Source organism: Alligator sinensis, unplaced genomic scaffold, assembly GCF_000455745.1.
Source record: "Alligator sinensis unplaced genomic scaffold, ASM45574v1 scaffold193_1, whole genome shotgun sequence".
In the NCBI taxonomy this organism is placed as follows: Eukaryota; Metazoa; Chordata; order Crocodylia; family Alligatoridae; genus Alligator; species Alligator sinensis.
The window spans coordinates 230838-255411 of NW_005842199.1; the positions used below are offsets into that span (position 1 = coordinate 230838).

The 24574-nt window shown below is 42.8% G+C and overlaps 1 protein-coding gene across 3 annotated transcripts in view; it reads right to left on the reverse strand.

Annotated features, from left to right (window-relative positions):
• The window catches only part of CTBP2 (C-terminal binding protein 2), a 269000-nt gene that overhangs the window by 124486 nt on the left and 119940 nt on the right, over window positions 1–24574 (reverse strand). For 2 of the 3 annotated variants that reach the window (XM_006026581.3, XM_006026580.3), the window contains exon 2: window positions 3712–3873. In XM_006026581.3, the coding sequence (XP_006026643.1) occupies window positions 3712–3769 (58 nt within the window). In that variant the 5' untranslated portion in view covers window positions 3770–3873. Of the gene's footprint in view, window positions 1–3711; window positions 3874–17637; window positions 17657–24574 lie in introns of those variants that run through there. The other variant, XM_025207560.1, reaches the window with a different exon arrangement.

The following is a 24574-nucleotide window of genomic DNA, read 5'->3' on the forward strand; positions in this document are numbered from 1 at the left end:
ACCAAGTTTCAGTTTCATCATTTCTGGTAACAGGGTTATAGCTATTTATCAGGGGTGTGCGAAACGGGCCGTATTCAATTCAGATTTGGATTTTGCCCGAATCGGGGACAGTGATTCGATTAGTCAATTCAGATCGCTGTCCCTGATTTGATTCGGCCAAATCTAAATCTGAAGATTCAGTGATCATTTGCAGAATCAGCGATTTGGCCATAAACACAGCTTTAAATGCTTTTTCTACATACCTCAAGGTATCAGGTGCGGCTCGTGAACACTGTGATGCTGGGGCGTATGGAGTGTCCCACAGGAGCGTGGGGCGGGGGGGGCCCTACATGCTCAGTGATGAACCCAGAAGTGGACTGGAAGTAGTTCCTGTCCACTTCTGGGTCTGCTGCCAAGGGGGGGAGACCTCCTGTGCCCCCTCGCGTAAGTGATCAGCCATGGGGGGACCCTGGGTGCCCCCCCCCAGACCCAGGAGACCAGTTGCTGAGCCGGCGGGGCATGGGGGGGGGCCCCCCTGCATGCTCCCCAGTGGACCCAGAAGTGGACTGGAAGTGCTTCTGGTCCACTTCCGGGTCTTCTGCCGAGCGCGCTGGGGACCTCCCCTGCGCTCCTGTGGGACACTCCATCCGCCCCACCATCGCAGCGTTCCCGAGTCGCCTGGTACCTTCAGGTATGTAGAAAAAACATTTAAAGCTGTGTCTATTTCTGAATTGCCAAATCTTTCTGAATCTCTCCGAATCGATTCAGAGGTTTCTGATTCGATTTAGAGAGATTAAAGGGTCTCCTGATTCAATTCAGATTCAGCCACCGAATTGGGCCGAATCTCCACCAAATCAAATCGGTGACCGAAGCTTCGCACAGCCCTACTATTTATACCTTTTTGCATAACAGACACGACCTAGATACAAAACAATATTTACTCATTATAAGATCCACCTATGTTCACATGCACCATATGGGAACACTTTGCTCACGGCACAAAAATCCATATTTCCCTCTAATCCATTCTTATAAACAGGAAAGTGGTACGTAAGTTTGGAAGCTTATGGTGCTGATAAGTAATCTTATACATTGAAAAGGACTTATTTGTATTTTATGTTTGGCCTGAGAGACGGGGATAAATTTATTCCATGAGTTCCAATGTCTTAAAAGATTTCTCTCATCTTTCTAATCAGACAAGTCTGCTCTCTGCCAGTCATTCCATAAAATGTTCCAAAACATCAAGGAAAAAAACAGGTAAACTGAAATGCATACTTCAAACTCAACCTAACCAGATCTTTCAACAACACCAACATAATAGTAATCAGCAAAGCCAAGGTGGTGTATTACAAACATTACACCAGCACATTATTTTTCAGGGTAATTTTTACGACATTAATTATGGTCAGTTTTAAACCATTACCTAGAAATATTTTGTTAGTTACACAAGCCATAACATGCTGCTACACCACAGTAAATCCTAGCAATTTAATTCAAGTCACAAATACAGGTGACAAATGTGGGTTTTTTTCCTTTTAAGGTATGTAAACTCTTATTTGCAGATTAGAAAAGTATTTTGGACAAGAAAGGAAAGAAAAGGCTCATAAATCAACTGTTCAGAGGAAAATAATCTAAACTTTAGTTATATCTTATGTTCTGTTAGCATTTTTGTTGTATGATCCTTTTGAGTTTCCTGTACACTCAGCAACTAGATCTGATAGTAAACTTCAAACTAGAAAGGGTGCTTTTGAAAATCTCAATTTGGCTGATATAACACATAAATCAGGCTCGGAGTAATTTTTTAACATGCTAGAGCACTACACCTGAGCACTTGTAGCACTGAAATGGATGGATCTACAATTCTTTCTTCCCATATATTCTGGTCAGCATCAGGATTTTTTTTTTCAGTATTACAAAGGCAATACACCTTCTACTCTACTCCAGGGAAAAGTAACCCAGTTTTGCTTTGCTTAATTAAACTGACAGGTGGAATGGCTTTTACATTTTTCTACATTACTTGATTAAATGGGGAACTCATTTTCTATCCAAGTTAGTTCCAGCTGGTAACTAATAATCACTTCCTAAGGGTTATCAATAACACCTGCGTTGTCTATGCATCTCAAGATTACCAGGATCACCCCAAACAATTAACAGCTAAAAAAAATGTATGACAACCTTAAAATTACAGCAAATAAATTATATTTAATTATTGATAAATCATGAAACACACATAACAGCTAAGCAAAGACATATGACAACTTGGTTCTACCCTCAGATATACTATTCTCATTGAAAATATTCCAGAGGTCCTAAATGCTTTGCTGGAAGTGCTATAAAATACATGCTTCTTGACACAATAAAAACTTCAGTGGGAGCTGTATGCTCACATCTGAGAGTCGAATTTCACTCATGGAGCATTTAAGTAATATTTCAAATAGTGACCCTATAGGCCATTGTTCATTCGCCTGAGAGGACATAAAAATTGAAACCATCTATCTGGACAGATTTTTCCCTTTAAACACACCCAATCGCTCAGCAGACATGATTTAAGCTAGAGCTGCTTAAATGACATACTGTTCTTTTGCTACTGCTTGTAAAACTTTTATGAGATGACCACCAGTTCACATCACAGAAGTATCAGTGAGCAACACTGAGAAATCTGAGGTTGTCTAACCCCACTTGATTTCTCTCACGAGTAACTTACACTGTCTGAAGACACAGTGGAGGGAGAAAAACTCACCACAGACTGCCCTCCTGTTGTGACACTTAACAAAATGCAAAAAGTAAACGAAAAATGTACCCGAGTACATCAGTATGCACTAAAAAAACCCATGCTATATGTTTAGACTAGATTTACAATCGAATGGGCTACATATGTCCTAACAAAGAAAAAACTGATATTCTGATGTTTTCTTCTAATACACTTATATTTCAACAACTGCTTTTTGAATTTTCATCTACTTTGCATGCATGGAAATTGTCAATGTTGCTGGAAGTCTGATTAAATTCTCATCTACTGAGAGTTCAAATAAGTCTGGCACCATAAAATCTTTGTCTTCTGAGAATATAGTATAAACCCTTAACTGGTTTAATGGTTTCATGAGCCCCCACAATAATCAGCATTGGTGAAAACGCCTTACGAAGTGCTGTTTTAGATACTGATGCATGGCAGTGAGCGTAAGGCCATCGCAATGGATATTTTGCATTCAGCAGCAGATTTCACAACCTGGGATACCCGGATTGCAGCTGTGTAAAGACAGAATGCTGGGAAGAGCTACCACCCTGCTCTTTATAGTATGGGACAAAGGCTCTTGGTTTTTAATGGGGTTTAGGGCCCATTCAAAGGTCAACATATTTGATAGCACAATATTATCTTTGCAAGACCATACGAATATAAGGTAAGAATTCGTGTCTTAATGTAGGACCAACTCGACTGCAGGTGAGTGCTATCAAAAGAATCATTTCAGTATAAACTACTATGCAATGCAGAAGACAAAACCATTAAGCAGGATGTCTTATCTTGAGTAGAAAACTTTGAAAAAAAAGCAGCAGATACTTCCTTTGCAAACACCAATACTATTGTCAGTGTTATCACAGAACGTAGGAGTCCCAGATACAGAGAAGACCCCACCACCTCTTGTGTATAAACACTACCCATAACTTATCAGTTCTACTTTCTTCAGAGAGCCTAAGTAGTTCTTGTGAGGAATAATGGATTATACTCAGCCTTACCTTCACAAATTCTGTCCAATCGCTGCCGCTTGACTTTGTGTTTATCCACAAGTGCCATTCTTTATTGTAGATTTTAACTTTCTGATTCAAAAAGCAATGCAGTCCACCAAGAACTTAGGAAAATTCCCAGGAGTCTGAGTGCATAACGCCACACTATCAACCCTGAAACAAGAAGATAAGAATCTTTATATTTAGAGATCTTGGTGCAAACTATGAGAGCAGTTCTATGCTACATATTATTGTGAACTTTCTGGAATAAAAGGTACAAATTCAGGGCTTTCTACCTTTGCATTCTAACAGACCCACATTTTATACTGCAAATCAAGGTTACAGTTCATTTATCTTCCTTGCTATCAGAAATAGCAGCATTGTACAATAGAACTGTTAAAGTTTTAGAGGTAGATTTCCAAGAATTATTTCAATCTCAGAGTCCTATTTCAAACGGATAAAATCCATTAAATTGTACACACATTCAAAGCGTAGAGGAAAGAAAATAAAAAGGAGCTTTTGCTTTTCCAATATATTCTATGCACACATGCACTTTGGATATCAGGTCTTATTTAATCCATTTCCAGTGAAATAGCTGACACTGAAATGTGAATTTGGATTTCTGAAACTGCAAGCTCCTTATCTCTGCAGAGACTTTTTTTTATACGCTGTCCTCTACTTTTTACATAAGCAGCAACCATAGTTGTAGCTGGTCCTCACAAACATACTTAAAACAGCTGATATAATCCACTGGGAGCTGGATTCGGCATTTCTGACATGCACATACTTTAAAGCAGTCATTTTCAAAATGAGCCACAGAAGTACTGCAGGTAGGCCTCACTTGTGGATAGCACTTCATGCAGGCTGGCTCTGGCACAGGAAACAGCACAGCTGCATATCACAACCTTGCAGGTGAGCTAATTAGCATCTCTGAGGCACTTCATCATGAAACCGTTTCCCTCTGGAGCAGTGAACTTTGGGGGCAGAAGGTGGTTGTGGGTCTATGTATGAAGTTGCAAGTGGTGAGCTGTGGGCACCAAGTGAGACTTGGGTGGAAGAAGGAGTTAGGCAATTGGGCTGTGTGGAGGCTGGAGATAAACTGTAAGATTTCATAGACATTAGGGCTGGAAGGGACCTTGGAAGATCATCGAGTCCAGTCCCGTGTTCCCAGGGGCAAGAAGTCAGCTGGGGTCATAGGATCCCAGCAAGATAAACATCCAAATATCTCTTGAAGGCGTTCAAAGTAGGTGCTTGAACCACCTCCAATGGCAGGCTATTCCAGACCTTGGGGGCTCGGACAGTAAAGAAGTTCTTCCTTATGTCCAGCCTGAAATGGTCTTGCAGGAGTTTTCGACCATTTGAACATGTCATCCCTTGGGGTGCTCTGGTGAACAAACGTTCCCCCAGATCCTGGTGAACACCCCTTATAAACTTATAGGTGGCCATCAGATCGCCCCTGAGCCTGTGCTTTTCCAGGCTAAAGAGTCCCATACCTCTCGGACTGTCGTCATAAGGTCTGTTTTCCTGACCTCTGATCACGTGCGTGGCTCTTCTCTGCACCCTCTCAAGCTTCTCCACATTGTTTTTGAATTGTGGGGCCCAAAACTGGACGCAGTACTCCAGCTGCGGCCTCACTAAGGCTGAGTACAGGGGGAGAATGACGTCCTGGGATTTGCTTGAGAAGCAACTATGGATGCAAGCCAGTATTTTGTTTGCTTTACCAGCCACAGCATCACATTGAAGGCTCATGTTCATCTTGTGGTCAAACATGACCCCCAAGTCCCTTTCATCCATAGTGCTAGCCAGCGTAACACTGCCAAGCCTATAAGCATGCTGCAGGTTTTTCTTCCCAAGATCAAAAAGGTCTGGTAATTTATACATGTTCTATGAAGGGGAAAAGTCCTATACTATGCCTTAGAAAGTAATAAAAACAGGTAAACTGAGACTTTTATATGTTACTGATCATCATCAATTGTTGGGTTTTTTTTTTGAGAGAGCGCACAAGTTTTTCTTAATGCTTGAATATGCTAACCTGACTGCAGAGTGCCTCAAAAGAGACACGGTATGTGTCACTCTGGAAATAACATGATCATCAGCAACCTAGACACGGTAGTTTGCTTTTCAGAGCAAGCACCGTCTCAGTGTTACATGAAATGGGAAATAAGGAAAAAGAGCTCATGTCAACATCTAAATTAAAGCAACTGTATACCACATCCATTAAAATTTTACTAAGTAAAACTATACTCAGTGATTCAACGTTAAACCATCCTGTCTTGGGTTCTAAGGTGAAGACAGATGAACATGAGCCAGATTTTGATAAAATATCCTTGAAATGTTTAAAATTGTGTTTGGCTGACTTGATCTCTCAGCACAAATTGTTACGGATCTCTGCTGCTTTCGGTTAAAAAGAACTGTGCATAGGGAAGGAATTTAACGTTCCAAGCCAACATTTACATACAATGTCATCAATTGTTGGTAGCATAAAGGGACAGCGAAGGGGGGGCAAGGGAGAGGCTAAAAAAAAAAAGGGGAAAAGGAGGGGGGGGGGGGGGGGGAGGTCTTTATGTACACATACACACACAATGGTGGAGGAAATAACAAGTTTAGATTTCTTTATGCTTCACTTGGGCTATCCTGTTCTATCTAGAGCACAAGTTACTATCAGGATGAAAACCTAATCAAGACTCTGTGCCCTTGAACATCCAGTGCAGGAGACTGATATGCAGAGCCACTCAGAAATATAAACAGACAAGCAACTGGGTTCACTCCCTTTTATCATAGCAGCTCACACCACCACCCAAGTACAGGCACTGGAGGTATCTTTTGGAACAGCTGCTTGTGGCGTTTCTAATTTCCTGTTTACAATGTATACGTATCAAAAGAAGGTGAATTGCAACATAAGCAGGTATTCAAGATGTGACTGTAGCATGAACATACAGCATTCAGCACAGACCAGCAAATGAGTATGTAGCTAGGTCCCAGAGCGGCTTGTACAGCCCACAGTGAAGTCCAGGCTGCCACATTTTTTCTGTTTGTTACTTTTGCTGACTAGATTTAAAGCCATTGTAGGAGAGCTGTTCATGTTACAATCATGTCATCATTTGTTGTGTAGAGACATGCCGTGTGGGTGCATCTACACATGTGCTTTACTGCAGTTGACTACTTAGCTCCACAGTAAAGTGTCACAGTATACACGTGTGCTAATATTAGGGTTCAGTAAACTAATTAACTCTGCCAAAACACTTGTGGACGATGACCAGAGGCATAAATTGCACCCAGTCAGCCTAGCCAGCCAGCTTGTTCCTCCCCAGCTCAATTTGCTGCTATCCTGGGCATACATCTAGACCAGTGGTCACCAGCCAGTCGATCTCAATCGAACAGTCGGCAGGCTAGCAGGGCTACCTGGCCCTCGTGGAGCCTCTGACAGTCGATCTCAGTCTGTCAGAGACTCCACGATTGGAAGTGGCAGGAAGCAAGTGGCTGGGCTAAGCCACACTCCCTGCCACCCAGACCGGGCTGGGTGAGTGGGGTCAGAGCCCGGGCGACTTGTCCGGGAGGCAGGGGGAAGGGTGGGGCAGGGCCGGGGGTGGAAGATCCCAGGTTGCCCTTTACTTACAAAAAGTTATTTTCATCATAATAAAGTTGGAGACCACTGATCTAGGCATTACACCTGGGAGCAGTTGACTTCGGCATAAACTGCTCAGGAGTTTATGGCATCACCTTAAATTCACGTGTAGATGCACACAGTGGCTGCATCAACACGTGGTGTGGATGTTTGGTTCCCTGGGGACAAGTAGCAGTGGTGTCTGTGCCACGTGTGTTTTGGCGCATGGCGAATTACCCCGGGTGGGGTAGGGGAAGCTGAGGCTAGCACTGGGCTGGCCCCAGGAGCTTTACCTACAGTCCTGGGGGTCTCCCAGAGCTGCAACAGCGGTGATTCTGCCGTGTTGAGCCTGGCTGGCAGTTGCAGTGCAGCTCTGGGTGGCCTGGCTCCACTTTTGAGCAGCATGTGCTGCCCGTGTGTACGTTGCTCTGCTTTTTTATTTTTGTGGGGTTTTTTGACCCCTGGATATCCAGGGATAATAAAAAAAAACTGCGGGGAAAAAAAAGCAAAGCAGCACACGCACAGGCAGTGCTCCCTTGCAGCACAGAGAACATCCGAATGTGCTGTATGTGGTGCCACAAACACGTTTGTGGTGCCACATAGCACACAGCCACGCTTGCCTGGACACAGCCAGTAAGCCTAAAAAGACTCCTTATTTCACTACTATAAGTGCAGCTAGCCATAACAAACTGGGAGCTGCAGGAATCTTCAAACAATGGCCATGAGAGTCACATACTAACACAGCGATTCTACCCTGGTGTGTTTACAGATCCTTTGAAGGATGTCAGAAGATGTGAGAAGATAAACCAGGTGTGAGGAGATAAGCAGATAATCCCAGGTTAAGTCTTGTCCCTGTCTGCCTGATCTCCCACCCCTACTGCTTATCCCCTCAGCAAGGAGGTAAGTACAACAATATGTACATGTGTTTTTGAAACTGGGTGCCACTCAGTTCACAAAAGTTATGGAGATTGCCTCAAGTCCACCAAGGGGTGCCTTGAGACCAAAAGGTTAAGAACCACTGCACTGAAAAAAGTCCTATAATACAAAGCAGGAGACTATTCTAGCAAGAGACTAGAGGGACTGCAAAGCTTATAAGTACAGATGAGGAAAAGTATAGAGTATAGAGTTAAAACATTTCTAAGGCTAGGGACAAAAGTTACACATAAACCAGCTTAAGTTATCAGAAACTGGTTTAAACCTGTATCAAAACAGAAGTTCAGTGCACATAAACCAGTTTCAAAATAGCTGCAACTAGTTTAAGATAAACCTGGTTGAATGTAGTATCAGACTTAACTGATCTGGGTCAAACCTGTTTATGCAACTTCTGCCCCAAGCCCCTTCCTGGTTTAAGTCAAGTCAGAGTCCCCCAGCATCCCAGCATGCTTTGCAGCCCTGGGCTAGGCTGGTCTGGTCTGTCTGCTCCAGCAAAGAACAGTTGGGGTCTGAGGCCAGGGAGCGGGGTTAAACTTCCCTTCCCCCGAGTACAGAGCTGCCCTGCCCTGCCCTGCTAAATACTTATTGCTGGCTGCGACAGTGGACTACAAATCCCAGAGGCACCTAGAAGTAGGAAGAGGAAGTAAAGAGCAACCCTGCAGAGCCCTGCTGCTGTGATTCTGGACAGCAAATTCCAGAGACCTCAGGGACAGCAGGAAGAGGAAGCGAGCACACAGTCCACGCTGGCTACATGCCAGAGAGCCGTGCTCTAGAGACCCCTGGCTTTTGGCCTGAACCATGGCAGGCATGTGGCTGCATTTCTGGAATCAGAAGTGAATGTCTGTCCAGTTGTTTTTCAGTTTAATTTTTGCATCTTAGACTACCTGCAAAGACAGAATCGATTTAGCCTCAGGCTTTTTGATTGTCTGTACTTAGCTCAGAAGAGAGAAAATCTTAAATTCTGCATCATTCAGTCAATGCATTGTGGATTTAACACAATACAACACTGGAAAGGTAATACTGGCAGTAGAGCAACTTGGTAGGGGTAGGGGACAAGCAGTGCACTAGCCCTGAGCACTGATTCAGAGGGAGTACGAGAATGGCAGCCCCTAGGGAGCCTGCACTGCAGCAGCCCCTGTTCAGGGAGTTTGCATTGGAGGCAGTGGCAGCCCATGCTGCCACCACAAGTACAGAAGCCCCTGCATGGGGAAGTAAGCACTCTCTTCCTCCCTTCCCCCAGTCTTCACGCATGCCACCCAGGGTGCCACAATTTCAAGTTATGCCCCTGATGACTGTCATCTAACTAGTACTTTGGAAAACCCTTTAATTCTGCTGTAGGTGGATTTTCACACTGTGCATGAGAAGCACATTTGAAACTAACATTTTAACAATACAATACCCCAAACTCTAAATTCTTATATAATATGTTTTCCTGTAAAACAAAGTGACAATGAGGTCTATGGGTAAGAACAAAGGACTGGGAATCAGAAAATTAAGGGAGTGGGGGAGAGAGAGATGGAAGGGATGCCTACAACTGATCTTGAGTCCTCACCTTGCCTCTCCTTTCCCCCGTGACCTCCATTCTATGGAACACACCACTTAGCTCTTGTTGCAAAACATTTTTGAGACTTTCATATAAATTGCAAACTACTTTCCTTATATTTTGCTACCTTGAATATTACTTCCCTCTCTCCAACAACTGAGCTTACAGCTGTCCCTAAAATAGATGTCAGCACAGCAGCTGTCTCCGAGAAAACACTGGTTATTAACAGTTAACGAACATAATAGGCTGGAATAAGGAAGAGGGGGGTAAAGGCTCTAACAAATCTGCTTCATACCAAGATGACAATTTCATGGAGATTATTGTTATTATTATAAATGGTTATCAATTATGCATCACGTTGATAGTTAATTTATAAAAGGAAAAGGGTTGTGTTGGTACAACTGAATTCTGACTGATGGAAGATAGGCGATTTCCTGGTAGTTAATGGCCAATTTCCCAGCAATATGACTGCAGCATAATATCAGAGATTTATAGCAATAATTAATTGATTTTTTTTAAATGTAAGGATGCTAAAGAGCATCATTCCCACTCACATTAATAATTAATGCAACATTTTAAAAGAACCAAAACTTCCATTCCACACAGAAGCTTCCTAAAGGCCAAGGCTCATTATAGTGAAAAATAAAGAAAGAAACAAACTGAATGGTACTGGAGATAAAGCCACAGAATGAGTAAATCCATTATCAGCATTCCAAAAATATACATATTCCTCTTATTTTCATTAAATCCCATTCCATGTCTTGGGAAATCAGGGAAGCCCATGCACAGGGACTGCTGGATCAGGATCCTTCCTATCGTGGAGGCATGAGAAGATAATTTGGGGATATCACAAGAATCAAGACCTTTAAACTGCATCAGATGTGATAGCTGCCACCCATTTTTGTATAAAATTTCCAGATTTCAAAATCTGGTTTCTTTCCAACTACCAGAGAATGCTGAAATTTTAAAGTTCTCCACAAAAGAAAATTACAAAAACGTAAGTCCATTTGGGGTCTAGTGGACCATTTAGTTTCTATTTCAGCTATTTAAAATACAAGAATACAATGTAGACCATAAAAATTCCAAACAATGAATCGTTTCAAAAGGAAAATCTAAAATGTTTCAATGTGAAAGCGCTGAAACATGACTGACATCTGACATTGGTGGAACTCCCTCCTACCCCCCACCTCCAATTTCAACAAATGCAACATGATTTCATAAATCAATAAAATGCTGAAAAAACTCCATTTTCTCATGGAAAATGGTTCCATCACCCTTTTTTCCAAGCAGCTCTATTTACTACATTATCCCTGGAGGGCAGGGAAGGAGGGACAAGACTTTCTAAAAAGGAAAAGAGTAATCACAGAATTATCATCACCTTCACCAACAACATGCAGCATAGTTAATATAATTTTAAAGTAATTTAAAAGAATTGACTCCTTCCTAATGATTTTAACCATCCCATTTGTATGTGGCAGGTGACTATGATGAGACCAAGCAGTAATAAGAACACAACTTAAAAGACTATTAAAAATGTGACAAGAGCACCCAGAGTAGGATTTGGCAGGCATGGATAAGCTGGAGAAAAGTAGATGTGAAGCGTACAGAAAAAAGCAGAACACTTCACAGTCTTTGTATGAAATGGTAATTAAGAAAAGGTTTTTCCATTTGTGGTTTATAGGACACAGTTAGCTGTGCACACAACTTCCATTTACCCTCAATGATTTCTACATCTATCCCAATCTCAAAATAAATCACAAGGCTAAATGTAACAAAAAATAAAATAATTATAATCAGGCTAAAGTGAACAAAAAAAATCAGAGAGAAATTAAAATTAAAGAAACCTCATTGTACAATGAAATACTAGAGAGAAAGAGAAAGAACTACAAAAAACTATAGTTCTTGGTCTGCTGCAAGATTAGGAAACAAGTGAAGTGATTTACATATAGTAATTGCATGTCCTTGCTAGTCTCCAACCGTGTCTTTCAAAATGTAAATTTCCTTGAAAACGCTTGGACATTATGATAGCCTGCTATTTATTTATTTATTTAAAGGGAATCTACTTAAACAAATGTTTTAAAGGGCAGGGGGAAAATCCTGATGTAGACCATTTAAATGGCTTCTTAATACTGTATGTTAAACACCACAGTCCATGAGCCAGAAAATGAGAGAAGAGCAGGATGTCTTAGAGGGTAATTTATTTTCTAAAGAATAGAAAAGGCGATTAAAAAAAAAAAAAAAATTCACGTTGTTTAGCTTCTCACGTTTTGCCTGTGCTACACTATCAGTACCGAAGCCAAACGCTGCCTCAGGAACAACCAACTCCATGCAAACCCATATATGCAATGACCAAAGGAGAATCAAAACCAGAGTGCACCTCAGTCCTGCATCTACCATAAAAAGAGCGCCCATCGTGCAGAAGACTAGGTAAAGTCTAATGAAAGAATTTCATTATTCACTACTGCATGTGTCATTTTCTTCTAAAGATCACTTGTGATAATGATCTAATTTCATATCCTGTCATCCCTACTAGCCTGGGGTTACCTGACAGGGGATTGCACAGAGACAATGTTTGACCTGCCTCAGTTTATAATCATATTCATACATTAACAGTAAAGAAACAGGAATCTGAAGATGTTCTTTTCTTTTGCTCAGTGTGCAAAAATTACTTACGACTGTATACAAGATCATTTTAGTAGGCAAACAAAGTCCTGATACAGAACCTTAGTATCCAAAAAACCTTGTACTGTGCCTACCTGAACATTATATTTAATGTCCCCACTAATCTACCACCGATGAGGCAGTAAGAAAGCAAAAAGGACCAGGACTCCTAGTTTTATGAATCCATCAACATTCCTAACCAAGTTTTCTCAAACCAGAAAAAATATAGTGAGACTACAGTCTTCACTGCATTTTTAATCCATTTGCAGTACTTAAGGCTGCAGGCAGGCGCTTTATAAATTACCACAGGAGAAAGAGAGGCTAGAAAAAGGGTAGGAACAAAAGCCCTGTGATCACACCATCCTTGCTCCAGTCTAGCGTAGTCACCCTTTGGATTCATTTGCTTTTTCCCCATCGTCACACTGGGGAAGAATCTCCATGATTACAGTGATTACAAAGGACCTACAGCAGATTTGTGTCCTGTTTCTTTAAAAGGTTCTAAGAGACTCACTTTAATACAGGGGTGGGCAATTATTTTGGGTGGAGGGCCACTTACTGAGTTTTGGCAAGCCATCAAGGGCCGCATGACAGGCAGCCAGAGGCAGATAAATATTAATTTTCTTAATTTTGGGGGGACCCTGCAGGCCAGACAGAATGGCCTGGCAGGCCACATCTGGCCCCTGGGCCGCATTTTTCCCACCCCTGCTTTAATAGCTCTTCCCTCTCTTAATTCTTACCTGTTCTACAAACCTTTTCACTGTTTAAACAAGGTAAATAAACCCTCAGCTCAGCCCAAATTATGGCTGGCAGATCTCACCAGTTCCTTGAACATTAAGATAATGATTTCTAAAAGCATGACTTTGTTTGTATTAAGATTTTAATGAAACAATAGCTTTGAGAGGTATGAACGGGTACAGTTCCCCATTCATCTTACTGTGTTGGTCATACCAACGTCCTGCATTGACTAGTTCACTGCTGACCATTTCAGAGAATGCAATGGGAAAGGCACAGGAGCAAATCCCTCGAGGGAGTTGGAACTGGGATAACTGTAAGATGAGAAACACAGATGAAAGAGAGAAAAGGAAACACTGAGTAAGAGGGGAGGGAAACAAAACAAAAGGCTAGAATGCATGAGGAATGGGATAGAAACGCTTGGGAATATTATTTCTCTCTTTCCATAAATCAGTGATATACCCGCAAGTAAAATAACATGTTCAGGGAAGAAGAGGAAGGAACTGTTATTTTTGAAACATAAAATCAACATACAGAACTTCCTGCCTCAAGCAACAACGAGTTCAAGTTTAGTAGGACCAAAGAGAACAGTAAGACTTCTACACCAATAATGTAAAACCATGACAATACCACAGTTTTTCTTTAAGGGGTCTAAATCCTCTTACCTCAGGACATAAGGCAATATATAATTGAAAGTGGTTTGGAAGAAACGTCCTCTTTCCCATACATACACACCATGTGGGCTCTCATCCTGTCAGAGACTGGATAATGGACAGGACGGACCATTGGTCTGATCTGATGTGGCAATTCCTGTATTCCTACACTCCGACAAACTCTGACACACGAGACTAATTTTCTCACTTGGGCAACCCCAATGCGATAAAAGAACAACTCGCATGTGTGTGACGTTCATGCGTGTAGCCCCAAGGCTAGATCTAAATGGGCATTTTTATAACCAGATTCTCCACTTAGGGCAGTCAGACTAAGAGGGATTTCAAAGTATTATTAATTAGATGGGATATTCTAAAATACCTGACGGGGTTGGACACCTAACTACAGTTAGGGCTCCTAGGCACTAGGAAAATTAAATACATGAACTGACACACAACTTCAGTAGGAATGAGTATGGGTGCATCCAAAAAGGAATGAGCAGAGGGAGTGCAGTCACGCCCCACTCTACCACCACTGCCCCCAGTTGAGCAGGGTGCAGGGGGAGCCCCAGATCCAATCCTGCCTAGCTCTAACCACATCTTGTAATCATGCAGGGTGCCAGGCTTGGCAGAAGACAGCAGCAGCAGCAGCAGCAGGTGGGATTCCTCTTCTTGCTCCTGCTCCCTGCTGCCCCCCCACAGGTCTCCCTGCTACCCAGGATCAGGTGCTGGAAGAAGGAGCCTGCCCTCCACCACCACTGCTGTCCCTGGCTGATGCAAGCACAGAGTGGAGCTCCAGAGCTGCTCCTTCTCCACTCAAGCTGCAGGCTACAGGGAGCAGCTGCATGGTGAGCCTGGCTCTGCTGAGGACAGCAGTGGCAACACGCAGGTTCCTTATTTTATAGTGGAACCTAAGCACTGCTGCCACTGTCCCCAGCTAAGCCTGGCACCCTACACAGGTGCCCCCTGCAGCTCCTGCCTGGAGCAGGGCAGGAGTGGATCGAAGCTCCCCCTGTCCCCAGGTCAGCCAGGGGTTGCAGCAGCTCCCCCACGCCTTTTGTACACCTGCTCCCTGCTTCTCTCCCTGGTAACTCCTGCTACCCTAGGGCAGCTGTGCCTCACACCCATCCCCCTGTGGTCTGAGGGTCAGTGACATACCCCGTTTAGGAATCCTGGATCTACCTATGGGAATGAGGCACCTACCTCCCTTTATTTTGAAAAATACCACATTCTGAATCAGAGACCCTTTTCATGAATTTTCACTTGGCCAGGTCAATGACTTACAGTAAAAAAGGGTTTAGCTTAGAGCAGGAGGTTGGGCTAGATAACCTCCCGATGTCCTTTCCATCCCTACTTTTCTATGATTCTATGACTTGAAGCATTTACATGGACTAAAAATGGGATTTGGATGGGTTTAAAATCACTGAGGTGACCAAGTGAACACTCGTACTTACATTAAGTAGTGATTTCCCATGCTTGATCTCCACACTTAGATTCATTTGGACTGCTGGAAGCACCCTGGTGGAAAACCTAACCCTTGGTACATAAATAGGTGTCTAAGCAGTCGCCAGCTGATTACATGGGCAGACCATGGAGCTCACAGCCATTTTTGCAGGTGGAGTGTGGCAGCCCCCCACACATACCATTTTTGGCTGAGGAGCTCCACTGGCCCTGCCCCTCACAGCTGATTGGCTGCAAGGGCTGTCCATCATACAGCCCCATCCCTTGCCCCCAATCAGCAGCAAGAGGGGGACAGCCATCCTGCCATGCCAACAGCACCCTTCGCCACTTCCCCTCCTGGTGGGTTGTGTGGCAGGGCCGTAGTGGCCACAAGGACTCCCAGAGGAAGTCAGCACTTAATTTTTGGTAATTTGTTTTTCCCCCCAGAGAGCCTGCCAAAAGCATGGAGTCCACACTTTTTCACAGAGCCTGCCTGAAATTGAGGTTTCCACAAAAACCACAAAATCGTGATTTTGGTAGGTCCCTATATACCTGACTTAGCATGCCAGGCTCCTGACTGTGAAACCCCAGTGTCCTCGAAACCTAGAATAGCAGAATTCTTGTCTATGAGAAAGACTAAATTAATTAGGTTTGATGCTTTTATTAGTTACTGACAATTTTGTTGTTGGAAGCTGCTCAGTGATATCTGGTACTTGGGGAACTTGGTGGGATTAACTAGATGGCTCAGTAAGTAATAAGAAGCCTCAGCTGGGTCACTGCTCTCAATTCTACTCAGGTCCTTGACCAGAGTCATTCCTTCAATGGCTATCTCATGTCCTTTCTGTAACTGCTAAGATCAGGTTCAAGTGTGCAGGTCTCAAAATTCACTATTGAATCTGGCACTACTGTTGACAGTCTGATAGTGCTGATGGAGTAGATGATGACTCTCAACCCTGGATGCGGTTCCCATGAGGCACAGAGGCACTGATGGTGTGGGAGAAGCGTGTATTGCTACTGTCTCTGTAGTAACTTTTCTGACTTTTAGTATACATATTGTGACAGGACTGGAGGGCAATCACAACTGTTGTCTTTCCTTTAATATTAAAAGGAGCATTGAATAATGGCAAATGATTGACTGAAGCTACATCTACGGCTGGGGAAGCTATTTTGTTACGATCAAAGATAAAATCTGGGGAAACAGTATAGCAAACAGGTTCATGCAACCCACAAATACAGTCGGTTGAATATCATTCATATGTTTCAGCAGTAACAGTGGCTCTCATTTTAACACCTGTTGATCAGAAATAAAGAGATACAACCTGTCACTGCAGAGGGAAATAGAATATTATAGGACTCTTTTGCTCAAGAAATGTAATGATTTGACTAACTTGTTACTATATGAGTGAATAAAATATATCAGGTCAGGCCTTTCTTGGTCTGCTATCTGGTACCATGTAAAGCAGTGCAGCCTATTCCATTGCCCGTGACTAAACCGGTGCCTCCACCTGTGCTTGCCTGGGTGAGGAGGATGTGTGGACATCCAGCAGAACTAAAAACAAGACCTTTCAAAGGGCAGATGAGCTCCCTGCAAGCCAACGGCCATCCATACCTGGAAAGGAGATGGGTGCCACTGGGTCACTCTGCCTGAAGAATCACCAGTGATGCAAAGCAACTCAACTAGGGCTGTTACAGCATCTAAGATGCCCCAGTGGTTGCAGAGGCCTCGGCACTGACCTGACTTGACATATAAGCCTATTGTTAAAACACACTGCATAATGATGCAGACCACATCTTAAAAAACAGCATGCCACTACATACAGCTGTGCTAAAACAGGCTTAAAAAACAATGGCTTCCATTCCTTATGTACACTAAACTCCCACAAACTATATCCTCAATCATTTTTACACCATCAAAACTGCTTCTTATAATCAGGAAAGAGGGTCACAATTTAAGGTTCCCTAAAAGTAAAAAAAAATGTACTTCCTTTCTTCTTCTTTATGAAGGTGGGTTTATTTTTTAAGTTTCTCCTCTGCTTATAATTCACAATACAAATTCAAGTTGTTGTCTAGGCTGTAATCCTCTACAATAACTGGAGAGCTAGTGAAATAACAATATTACAGAAACCATGAAACAACTGAGAGGGAAAGGGATTTTTAAAAAATAAAGTCAGTTTCTTTTGTTACACCCATTCAATATTTATGACTGCTTATCACTTTGGAGAAAGGAAGTCTCTGTTAAAGAAACAGCATCTCTTTTTCAGTTAACACTATGCATAACCAGAGACCTTCCACAAGTTCTCAAGCAAAAGTAAGGAATGTCGGAATTAACTAAGGAATTCTTTTTTTAATCCAAAAAACTGAGCTTTGAAAAATACCTTTAAAAAGGTCTTTTCCTTTCTTCCCTCTTCTGTGCATCTCAACAGTGCCCCTGCCATTTAAAAAATAAAAATAAAAGCCTTTTCAGGACGTTTTTTAAGCATTTTAGCTGAATCATTTCCCCACACAGGATTATGCTATGCTTCCCCAGCATCTTCAGCCTCCACCAGCCTAGGGAGCTGGGAGTGAGCCAAAAGTTAAGAACTGGACTAAAGTTTCCCTCATCTCTTAGTATGAATAACTGCTAAAAAATCCGAAGGTTCCCTTTGGCCACTGGTATTTTGTTTTTAAAAATCCCAACACATATGATGCACACATGAGTATTATTATGCTGACTAATTAGTAGGTACATTTCTTTATTTTTAATTTTAAAAGCAAAGAAGCATAAATGATACATATACTATCCTGAAGCCCTATTCAAAGTGTTCTTTGCCATGCTGAAAAAATAAAATCAACTTCCAATGTTTTCCAGATTTTCTTAAATGGCCATCTGTATTTGTTTTCATTACTTCCAAAGTCAAAGATATTAAGGAGAGAGAAAATCTCAGTTTTTTCAAACCTGTATAACCAAAAGCTCTCCTTTACCTGACGAGTTCTTTAGAACAGTCCCGACTTAACACAGCCAGATCAGAAGCCACTGGAAAAAGGTGAATGTATTAGCTATTTTTTAAATCAGTTATATACCTCTTTGGCCATTAGAGGGCATTTTTTACTACAGAGTGAGTGAGCGGTCTGCTCCCAGCTTGTGAACAGCATTACTAAACTTCACTGGAATCGCTAAAGAACAGTTTCCATCTACTTTAATTTAGCTATCATCACTTTCAACCTTTCCATATACTGTGCATAGATGAACAAACAAGAGCAAGGACAAGAGGAAAATATAAATGCTTCAGACATATAGCTATTGTTGCTTTCAGCGTTTCTTTTTCCCTCCACTTTCCTACCTCCAGATGCAATAAAATCCACCCTTTGTTAATCTCACAAGCAGCAGATTCTATGTTAATTTTTAAAAATGATTAACTGAGAAAAATAGAGTCCACAACCTCTCTGGGTAACCTGTTCCAGTGTTTTACTACCCTCCTAGTGAGAAAGTTCTTCCTAATATCTAACCTAAACTTCCCTTGCTGCAACTTGAAATCATGGCTCCTTATTCTCTCATCTGTCACCACTGAGAACAGTCGAGCTCCAACCTCTTTCTTACAGAAAGGATGTGGACAAATAGGAGAGAGTCCAACAGAGATGGTTTGGGTGCTGGGGGACATGACTTACGAGAGGCTGAACTGGGCCTATTTAGTCTAGAGAAGAGGAGACCGAGAGGGGATTTAATAGCAGCCTTCGACTACTTGAAGGAGGATTCAAAAGAGGATGGAGCTAGACTGTTCTCCGTGGTGGCAGATGACAGAATAAGAAGCAACAATCTCAAGTTGCAGCAAGGGAAGTTAAGGTTAGATATTCAGAAGAATTTTCGCACTAGGAGGGTAGTAAAGCACTGGCACAGGTTATCCCGAGAGGTGGTGGGATCTCTGTCCTTGGAGGTTTTCAAAACCCAGCTAGACCAAGTTTTGGCTGGGATGATCTAGTTGGGGATGGTCCTGTTTTGAACAGGTGGTTGGACTAGATGACCTCCTGTGGTCCCTTTCAACCCTAATTTTCTATGACGTCTATGATCTCAGAGCTTGTCTTCTCTCACGTTTGAATTCCTGTGCTGAGTCACTTGCATCAGCCTGACACCTTGCTAGTTTCCTTCTCCTGCTCCCATCTCTGTGCCTTTCTTAATTCTTCCCCTTATACACAGAACCACCTGGCTCTGATTAGCTAGGCTAGCACCCCACTTCAAATCAAACCTCTTACAAAAACACACCTGTAATACTCACTAGTGGCCAGTTCAAAATAATAGTAGACCAACACCACCAAAACTCTAATCATGCTCTCCTATGGCTAACCACTGTGTCCAATCTTGGCAGTATCTGGTTCTTAGATTGTAAACTCCTTACATAGCAACGGTTTTTACTTTTGTGTCTTTCAGAGCATCAGGTATTATTTGAGTCCTAAACCAAAGGAATAATGAGAGGCAATATGAAGTGTGCATGCGCATACTCACATGCATGTACCTCTACTGACACACATTTTTATACACACAGTATGTATTTAACATGCACATCTTACACAAGCACTAATTTACCCAAGCTGTAAAATTCAGGTCTATATTTCAATTCCCAAAGATCTGGTAAGGGTCTAGGAGTTCCTTGTAAAATTTAGATCTAGAACTGGGTTCCAAATCCCCACAACAATGGCAAGGTACAGGTTTGATGCTTCTAGTTTTAGCCTCGCACTACCTGAAACACGCAGATCAGTGATTCTGTAAGTGCTGCAGAACCCTGCAGTATTTTCAAGGGTGGCACAAGGCACTGATGCAATGTTAGTGCCATTAGATATGCAAACATGATTAACAAGATAAAATCAGAAGCCATAATGATTTACAATATAAAACTAGAAGCCATAATGTCAACAAAACACCGACCTGTTGTGGTCAGTTCTTTCAAAAGAAAAATTGCTCTTATTTTTCCTTAGTCAAAAATGAGTGAAAACTAAGCGTCAGCATTTTCTGAGGGGTGCCCCGAGTCTAATCGGGGTGTCTTGAGTCTAAAAAGGTTGACAACCACTGACAGATGCTTACACCAGTGTTTATCCCTGGCAGCACCAAGAATTAGTTCACAGTGGGTGCATCTACACATGCAATTACAGTGCCTGAATAAACTGTGGAGCTTATTGCGCTGCTTGAACGTGTGCCCGGGAGCATTTAACTCCAGAGCAATAAGCTCTGCAGTTAATACAGGCACAACATGTGGAGCCGGGGCAGCCCCGGATAGCAGGAGGTCCTGGGGGTCAGCCTGCCAGCCTGGGGCTGCTCCTCTGACTCAATGTGCTGCGGACAGAGGGGCTCTCTGGGATACGAGGGAGCTTCAGTGCAGGCCTAGCCGGCAGGCAGCCCCTGCACTGAAGAACCCCCATGCCCCAGCCAGCTGGGAAGCATCTACACATGTGCTGCTGCAGAGTTTTCACTCTGCCTAATGAAAATAGTTTAACTATTTTACTGCAGAGTAAACTAATTTTACTTTAGCCTAATAGGGGCTCACGTGTATTCACCGAGACATTTACTGCACAGCTAATTAATCAACTGCGCAGTAGACATGCCCAGTCTGTCCTAGGTTATTAGTCCTACATTACTGTTTAAGTTAACCTGGATAAAGTCTCATAAAATGTAGTTAAGTTGGCTGCTGGACCTCTCTCTCTCTCCAAATCACCCCCACCTCTTTGCCCCAAGAAACCAATTTTGCATAAATGGATCAAACCTTCACCTTAAGGAAACTGCATGTTGACAATCTGGAATATATTTACAGTACAACCTCATTACAACAAACCCCCGTGGGACAGGGAGATAAGTTCATTAATAGAAGAGTTCTTTAATAGGGTTAGTCAATTTGCTGCATTAAAATTATGAAAACCTTTTTTTTTTTGTTTTTTGCTGTTGGGATTGTTAAAAGCAAGAGTTTGTTATAAACACGGTTCATTCTAATGAGGTTATAGTGTATATTCCTGTAGTAGTCTTGTTTCACTTTAGGAATCAGGTAGTGCCCCAGAGTATTTATTACAATATACTTATTTAGGTACTCTTATTGCGTCCACTATTATGGCTTCCACACAGCTATGAGTTTGGGAAGTATGAATATCTCTGTATCTTGATGGGAGCCTGGGGAGCAGAAAGGCTAAGTGACTCGCCCATAGTCACACAGGGAATCTGTGAAGAACTAGGGCCAGGCTAGCACCCTAAATCAGGAGGGACTCCAAGACCCAGCCTGATCAATAATTTCCCCAGTGGTATAGAGGAAGTCTATGGCAGAGACAGGAAGGGAACCCAGGTCTCCCAAGTTGTAGTCTGGGGACTTAATCAAAATACATGTCTCACTAACAGAGACACAGACAACACATTCCTGTGAACAGGCCTTGGAAGTTGGAAATTAGAAACCACGCTATGCATATTACATCTGGATTTCATCCTGTGCTTTTTGGTATGATGACACAGACCTCAATAATGTCTCTTTTCAGGCCTTGATTAAGCAGTTTTAATAATGTCAGGCTGCACTGACTGGCTGGGGTAAAAAGAAATGTTACATGAATCTTCATCACCACCACCAAATTCAACTCAGCAAGCCACTTTTACAGCCATAAGACTGCGACGGTTCCTTGAAGTCTGGAACAGTGTTCTTCGTCATAATTTCTTGATTCTTATGAAGATTAGATCAGATTATTAAACATTACATGAAGATCCAAATTGCTCAGGGGACTGGTTGAGGCAAAGGAAGCCTCTTTGCTGCCTTTTCAAATCTGGTTCAATTCTGTAGTGACTTGCCCTATTGCCACCCCATTGCTGCTTAGCGGCTCATTGAAAATGAGTTCATAGTCATAGTTAGGGTTGTCGTATTTCCCATTCCAAAAAAAAGAGGATGCCTGTTGGGGGGACAGTGGGGGAGTCTACCCGGCACGGGCTGGAGGGAGGAGGCTACACTTTGCCTCTCCTGGCAACATCTCCTGGGTGCCCTGCCCATAAGCATGAGCACCAGCCCCTGGTTCCACTAGCCCAACCACACACCAGTGTCAGCAGGCACTTGTTCCCCCCCACACACACACACTGCCCCCCCACCCCAACAGTCCCCAAGCCCTGGCCCTCCAACCCCCCGCCTCCCCAACAGACTTACCTGCATCCACTTGACGGAGCTGCTCCCACTCCCCTGCCGGGCTGCATGCCAGCCACACGTGTATGCATGCGCAGACACATGGGCACCCACTCCCTCCAACTGCCCTCCCTTGCTCCCGCCAGTGGAGCGGACATTTGTTCAGATTTCAAAACCCTGCCTGGATAGAGATTGGAGGAACAAAAAGACGACATGTCCAGGAAAACCCGGACATATGGTAACCCTAGTCATGGTCTAGTTTCTGAAGGGATTAGTATTCACACCACAGTGCCCCTCCTTCCTCTCCCAAGAAAAGCACGACGACTGATACATCCTAAGTAGCACAGGGGGATAAATGGTGAATAAGTAAGGGGATCTCCCTTATCCCTAGAGACAGTTCCTCCACCTTAGACTGAGACAACTTGCTGGGAAGTCAGAAGTGCAGCATCTCCTGCTGCAGTCATGTTGTGCAGATTAACAGAACAAAAGGATCCCAGGGTTGTCAATCAGGCCTCTCCTAAATGCTCTCTTCATTTTGAGCCATACAGCTCTACACCTGGGTCCAATCCTTCAGTCCTTTCTCAAGCAGACTTCCCAGGGACTGGGCTGGGAATTCCTGTTTGCATTGGGAATACAGGAAACACTCCTTAAACATAGGATCAGCTGCGCATCTCTATCTTTAGGAAATCTTCTGAGCAATAATTTACTGTTATCTTAGTGCTTATATTTACAAGCCAGTTTTACATTTAAAAGTCCTCATCTGCATTGAGTTATTTAGCAACATGAAATAAAATAGCCCGAAGCTATTCATGTTGCTTAACATCTTTTTTTTTTTTATGTAGATGATGCTGTGTGTAAAGGAAAATTCAAAGGGGAAAACTGTGTTTTGTTTGTAACACTTATTACTATCGTTGAAGAAAATATGTTCTAACAAGTCTCTGAAGGGGAAAACACATGTAATATTCTTAACTAAACTAATTCATCTTTTGCTAGCCAACTGCAGTGAAATCTCAAATGGTAAATTCTAATGTACTTCCTCTGATTCAAGATCTCCTGCTTCGCTACCACTATACAACCCTTTAGCCTTAGTGAGACACTTCCCCATTTGTTTTCAGATCCTGAGCAGTTTGCTACATGAAGTAATTTAAAGATAAAGTTATTGTTTAGACGTATACTACAGTGAAACCCTTGCCTCTCCATCCTATATTCCACACATCCCTGTGGCCACAGAAGAAATGGCCTAAAGGAAATGACAAATGAAAGGAGAAGGATTCCAGGACTCTCTGCAAGGAGGTTCCCACTTACCGCATGCCATGCGGGTCAAGGAAGGAGAGAGTGTGTAAGACCAGAGTTTCCCAGGCTGACTGGCTATTCCTCCATTCTCCCCCATGGGTGCAGCACACAGACAGAGCATGGGCAGTGTACGGCAGCCCTGGAACTGCAACAAGAATTGCAGGGGTGGCTCTGCTCTTGCTCTGTATCCACAAAACTCCTGAGCTGATTCACTATGTCCTTAGCTGTCATGTAACTGTCTGTGACAAAATTAACATTTTGGATTGCATCACCAACAACAGGGCTGCTTGAAACGATCTGAACAAAGCTGCCTCTTTAAGGAAAATAGTCCACACTTTATTGTGGGGGAGTGTACATTTGTAGTGTCTTCAAAAGAGAAGGGGAAGGTATAGCAGCCCTTAGGTTACCTGTATGAGTCTATAAACGAGGGAAGTGTAGCAAAACTGCTCCCATTCTAACTTTGCTTTATCCAGGGTCAATTTAGTTCATTTGCATCAGTACAAGATCATGTCTACATTATAGCATAACAGCTGCTGTGCAAGCTTCCTTTTGCAGCCGCTACAAATGTATGTTTGCTCATAACCTGAGGCCGCATCTACACGAGCAATGGACTGAGCAGTTGTTACTGGTGTTACTGCACAGTACTGTCCCCACACAGTTTTTTTCTGTCGCTGCTACGCAGTAACATCGCATCACGGTTTATGTCTGGCAATACCACTGAACGGTAGCAACAAGCTACTGCGCAGTAGCATCTCATGTAGAAGGACCCCGAGACATTATTCTCATTGGCTTACTGGTACCTACTACCTTTCCTTCCTTTTGGGTCTGTCTTTGATGTTTTCACAGTATCATTCATCTGGTTTAATATCCACATGAGGGAGAGAGAGAGAGGGAGTGAGCAAGGGAAAGA